At 67.9% G+C, this 296-nt stretch overlaps 1 protein-coding gene across 1 annotated transcript in view; it reads left to right on the plus strand.

Moving 5' to 3' along the window:
• The window catches only part of HPS1 (HPS1 biogenesis of lysosomal organelles complex 3 subunit 1), a gene marked incomplete at its 5' end in the record, with an annotated part of 7,279 nt that overhangs the window by 1,507 nt on the left and 5,476 nt on the right, over positions 1-296 (plus strand). Inside the window, one exon of the mRNA XM_035899227.1 lies at positions 169-283. Within this exon, the coding sequence (XP_035755120.1) occupies positions 169-283 (115 nt within the window). The remainder of the gene's footprint in view (positions 1-168; positions 284-296) is intronic.

A 296-nucleotide genomic window follows, 5' to 3' on the forward strand; every position in this document is an offset into this window, starting at 1 on the left:
CCATGTCGGGAGGCACCGCGCCGTGCCCTCGTCCTCACACCCTGGACACCCTCTGGCTTGGCACCCTCTCCCACCCTGTGACCACAGAGCTCCGCTTGGCCCTGGCCACCATCTCGCCAGAGCGGTGTGACGGCAAATTTGCGGGGCCTACCGCGATCCATCTGCAAGCTGCAAGAAGCACTCGGGGTCTGGTGCCCACCATCTGCTGCGGAGGGCTGGGGGGCTGGAGTATAGCCCGGGATGGGCACCCTCCCCAGTCCCACCCGTCCCACTGCCCCTCAGGGTGACCCCTCCAG

This window comes from Egretta garzetta, unplaced genomic scaffold (genome assembly GCF_000687185.1).
Source record: "Egretta garzetta isolate BGI_Z169 unplaced genomic scaffold, ASM68718v1 scaffold998, whole genome shotgun sequence".
Lineage (NCBI taxonomy): Eukaryota > Metazoa > Chordata > Aves > Pelecaniformes > Ardeidae > Egretta > Egretta garzetta.